The 5000-nt window shown below is 36.0% G+C and overlaps 1 protein-coding gene across 1 annotated transcript in view; it reads right to left on the reverse strand.

Annotated features, from left to right (window-relative positions):
• The window catches only part of Rcd-1 (Required for cell differentiation 1), a 12237-nt gene extending 9773 nt beyond the window's left edge, over positions 1–2464 (reverse strand). Inside the window, exon 1 of the mRNA XM_086530777.1 lies at positions 2356–2464. Coding sequence (XP_086386903.1) covers positions 2356–2379 — 24 coding nt within the window. The 5' untranslated portion in view covers positions 2380–2464. The remainder of the gene's footprint in view (positions 1–2355) is intronic.
• Positions 2465–5000: the final 2536 nt, after the last annotated feature.

Below are 5000 nucleotides of genomic sequence, written 5' to 3' on the forward strand. Positions count from 1 at the left end.
ACCCATCCTGGAGCCTGGGTAAGCAAATCTATCCTCATCGTTAATGGGTTAACATAATCAACAAGTGATGTTCTTTGTACAGTGCTGTTTGATCGAGGCAGTTTCCATACAGCAAAGCAAGTCGTGGGTGAGACTATGTGAATTAGCTTTTTTTGCACAATTTTCATTGGTGATATGTGACTGGTTTTACACCCGAATTTGCATCCTGCATATATTGTATAGTATAATGATAGCCTATGTGTAGCCTGGTTAGTATAACTTGTTGCCTCCGTGACAGACCTTTATAAATTTCATAGGGCTTGTCCATGTATGATGTCCCAGCAATACTTTCATAAAGACTGATGGTGCCATGTCCATTCTTTTTCATCTTTTCTGTAGCCCATACCTAGTCCTCATAATCTCTTAAACAGCTGTTAATATGTCTTTTCATCTGAGATAAAGGTATAGCATAGTGTGGTTCTTCATAGGAAAGTGCTAATTTGGCTAACTGGTCAACTTTTTCACATGATGGCACTCCTATATAAGAGGGTATCCAGTACAATGACACTTGTATACCCTACTCCGAGAGTCTGGAAATTTGATGTAGGATATTTTTAGATACCATGTTTTCTGGGCTAAATGCAGTGAGACTATAGAGTGCACCCTGGCTGTCAGAAAAGACAGCCAGGTGGCACCCCTGTTCACTAACTTCCTTTATGGAATGGTATATTGCTAATAATTCAACACTAGTTGTGCTTGCTCAGTCTGAAATCTGCACACTTTCTCTATAAGACATGTCAGGAATTAAGACCCCAATCCCAGCTGCTCCATGAGGATCAGTGGAGGCATCACAGTAGATTGCAAGTGGGGGTTCACCATCAAGAGGATGGAGGATTTCTTTTATATATTCCAGGTAATGAGATTTCTAATCTGATGTCAGAATCATGGATATAGGTCCCAACAGTTTGTCAATATGAACATATACACGAGTTCTATGCCATGGTGCAGATAGTTTGGTTTCTCAAATAGTAAGAGCATCAATGTTCCACACATTGGAGCTGAGGATGGTCTGGGCAGTTTGGCCTTTCCATTCTAAGGTGGAGTGTTTGAGAGAGAGAGAGAGAGAGAGAGAGAGAGAGAAAGGAGAGAGAGAGAGTGTGCATGGTGCATGTGCATGTGCGTGTGCGTGTGTGTGTGCGTGTGCATATGATTCTATCCCAGATACACTGTGTAAATTGTTAATTGATTTTTCTGTCAAGCCTTTCAAGCATCTCGCTCTAAAGGGCAATAATGTAGCTAATCAAAATGTCACTCAACAACCAATTGCAATTTCCCATTGATTTGAAGGAGGACAGTGGTGGATGTGTTCCGAGTCTTTTGAACACGTGCCATAAAGTTAAAATCAGTGCCAAGTACGATAGATCTAATATTCCAATAACGAACCAGTCAAAGCTCTACCTTGTCTGATAATATAGAGGTGGAAGCTTATTGGTCCCTGCTTGAGTGACTGGTTGACAATACAATACACCTCTACTTGGAGAGAAAGATGGAGATGGAGATGGAGAGGGATAGGGAGGGGGAGATAGAGAGATAGAGAGATAGATAGAGAGAGAGAGAGAGAGAGAGAAGAGAGAAGAGAGAAGAGAGAAGAGAGAAGAGAGAAGAGAGAAGAGAGAAGAGAGAAGAGAGGACGAGAGACGAGAGACGAGAGACGAGAGACGAGAGACGAGAGACGAGAGACGAGAGAAGAGAGAAGAGAGAAGAGAGAAGAGAGAAGAGAGAAGAGAGAAGAGAGAAGATAGAAGATAGAAGATAGAAGATAGAAGATAGAAGATAGAAGAGAGAGAGAGAAAAGAGAGAGAGAGAGAGAGAGAGAGAGAGAGAGAGAGAGAGAGAGAGAGAGAGAGAGAGAGAGAGAGAGAGAGAGAGAGAGAGAGAGAGAGAGAGAGAGAGAGAGAGAGAGAGAGAGAAAAGAGAGAGAGAGAGAAGAGAGAGAGAGAGAAGAGAGAGAAAAAAAGAGAGAGAGAAGAGAGAGAGAAGAGAGAAGAGAGGAGAGAGGAGAAGAGAGAAAATAGAAGAGAGAAAATAAAATATATAGCACGAGAGCGAGAACAATACCTAGAACATGACAGTGAACAAGACCGAGAACGAGAAATAATAAACCGAAAGACAGACAGATACGAAGCGCCGAGAAACGAGAGATGGAGAGAGAGAGAGAGAGAGAGAGGTGACGAGGAAGTCCCCGCCGATCCCAACATTCACAATGATTCCCAACCAACAGTAGACTCCCTTTCTCCCAAAATTCAATCCCAACAGAAGGACACACACTTAAACTAACGTTCCCGACTCCCAGACGAACGAAATTCCGTTTCTTACCTGAGTATTTCCTAAGGGATTCATGGTGGGAGTTGTCAGGCCGAGATCGGGAATGAAAAACGTAAACAAGAGCGGGTGGTTGAGGTTCTCGCCGATAGATGGCTCTGTCACACCCCTGTGGCGTGTACCGTACTTTCCATGGCTACTGAGACGATAAGTTTGTTTTTTTAATTCTATTTTATATAAGATTGTTTTGATATTTGATTATTTTCTATTTTTTCTTCTGTTTTTTTTATGTTTAGCGGTGTTTCTAAAGAGAGTGACAGTAAACTCAATATGAGTAATGGTGATGTAGTAATATTATGATAATAGAAATTTATGTAAATGAATTTTTAATTATGTTAATAAAAATACCAATGAATTATAGTAATGTTGAATTTGATGATTGTAATGATGATAAAGATAACTAAAACAACAACTAAAATAAAAAGAATAACAACGGAAATGATAATGATAATGAAAATGATAACGATAATTGTGTCGCCGTTTGGCAATATTAAGGAATGACTGAGACCGCAGTGTTTGCACGCACTTCGCTTCATTGATAGTCGTCAAAACCTGTCAATACAATGTAGTCATTAACATATAAATTCATAACATACAAGATAACAATATTGCTTACAATGTCGCACATGACATAAGGTCATTAATAGATAGAACTTAACATCGTAGGAGTATAGTATCATAACATCATTGTGATGTTATCCAAGTAATCATATTTATCATAGCTTAATACTAAGGATCATTTATAATCAGTTACATTAACCATTCTCATAATGCGCTAATCCTCGGACATGTGGTCTGTACGGTACTATTCTCGCACTGCCTTTCCTCGACTGTTTATGCTTTCCCTTCGCTCTACGTATGTGGTCCTACACAGCCCATCATGGCTTCGTCAGCACAGGAAAACAAGGTAGTACTGTTCGTGATTCATAAACACATAAATGCGTTTGATAAATGATAAATGCGTGTGGCCATGTGGTGCGGTTGTTTATGTGGGGTCACTCTGTGACACCGGCTGACCTGCTACACCCTTTCCATCGCTAGTTGTCACAGGGGCATCTAGCATCTATCGCCGTTAACAGTACGGCGATAACAAATGATAACAACTATTATCATGATGATAGTAATACAGACTATAATGATATTAATAATAATGATAAGGAAAATTATAATAATGATAATGATTACAATAACAGGGACAATAATACCGATGGTCATATGTAGTAATGCCAATGATAATGATGATATTCACAATAATGATAAGGATAATGGTAATGATAACAATAATGATTATTATTTTAATAATGATGATAATAATGATAACAATGGTAGAAATAACAAAAATGATAATTATAATGATGATAACGATAACTTTAATGGTGATAATAATAATGATGATAATAATGATGATAATAGTAATAATAATAATGATAATATTAACAATGATAACAAAATTATTAATGATGATGATAACAGCAACAATAATGAAGATAACAGTCATGATAACAATAACAGATGCTCACGTCTTCCATCCGTCGGTGGTCTCCCTTGTTATCTTAATTTCATGTTACTAACACAACCCCCCCCCCCAAAAAAAAAAAAAAAAAAAAAAAAAAACACTCAAGCCACTTATCCTACTCACTGCTTGCCTGCATATCACTATAATGCCCCCAAATCTCCCTTCGTTGGCACAGTAGTTTTAATTGGCTCTTTTCCAAGCACGGTTACCTGTTTGGCACTCATTTGGGCCAAGCAAGCAAGCACGAGGCACACTACTGCTTGTAACAGACAAAGTTAAAGGGTATATTCACAACTGCGAGGTATATAAGTCAATAATCATGTATATCTTTACATAATAGTGTTTGACTTGGGTCATACCCTAATGAGGTCATTAAGGTAACTCCTGGTTAACTATAATTATAAGGATAATAATGATAAAGAGGGAATTGTTATTAATAGTTATTAATATGTCAACAATAATGAAAATTATTATAACATCGATAATAAAGATAAGATAAAAAGGATAATTATGATAAAAAGTAAATAGACAAAGTATTTATCGTTATCATCACTACTATGAATGACGTCATTATATTGTCATTATCTTTATTCTCGTTATTGTCACCATCATCATCCTTATCATCATCATTATTGTTTTTTATTATCAATATTGTTAGCAATATTGTAATTATCATCATAGTATTGTTATCATCATCAACATAATTGTAAAAACGAAGAGAAAAAGAACAGCAAAATTGCTCTTCAAATAATTACATTTAATAATTTTTTCTAACATGGCTGCCGTTATTTCTAGAAATTAATATCATTTTTTTTTTTATCTTGTCCTTAATATTTGTTTATTAGTATTGCTATCATATATTTTTTACGTAATTTTATCATGTTATTGTTGTTATTATATCTTCAATATAATGATGATAAACCACATTATTGATATTATCTTTATTGTTGTTATGATCAATATCATTATCACCATTCTCATTATCTTACCATTATCATCATTATTATTATCATCATCATTATCATTACCATCATTATTATTATCATCATTATCATTATTATTATCATCATTATCATTATTATCATCATCATTATCATTATTACAATCATTAACATTAACTTTA

Source organism: Penaeus japonicus, unplaced genomic scaffold, assembly GCF_977035675.1.
Source record: "Penaeus japonicus unplaced genomic scaffold, GWHDUDI00000001_assembly GWHDUDI00000034, whole genome shotgun sequence".
NCBI lineage: Eukaryota > Metazoa > Arthropoda > Malacostraca > Decapoda > Penaeidae > Penaeus > Penaeus japonicus.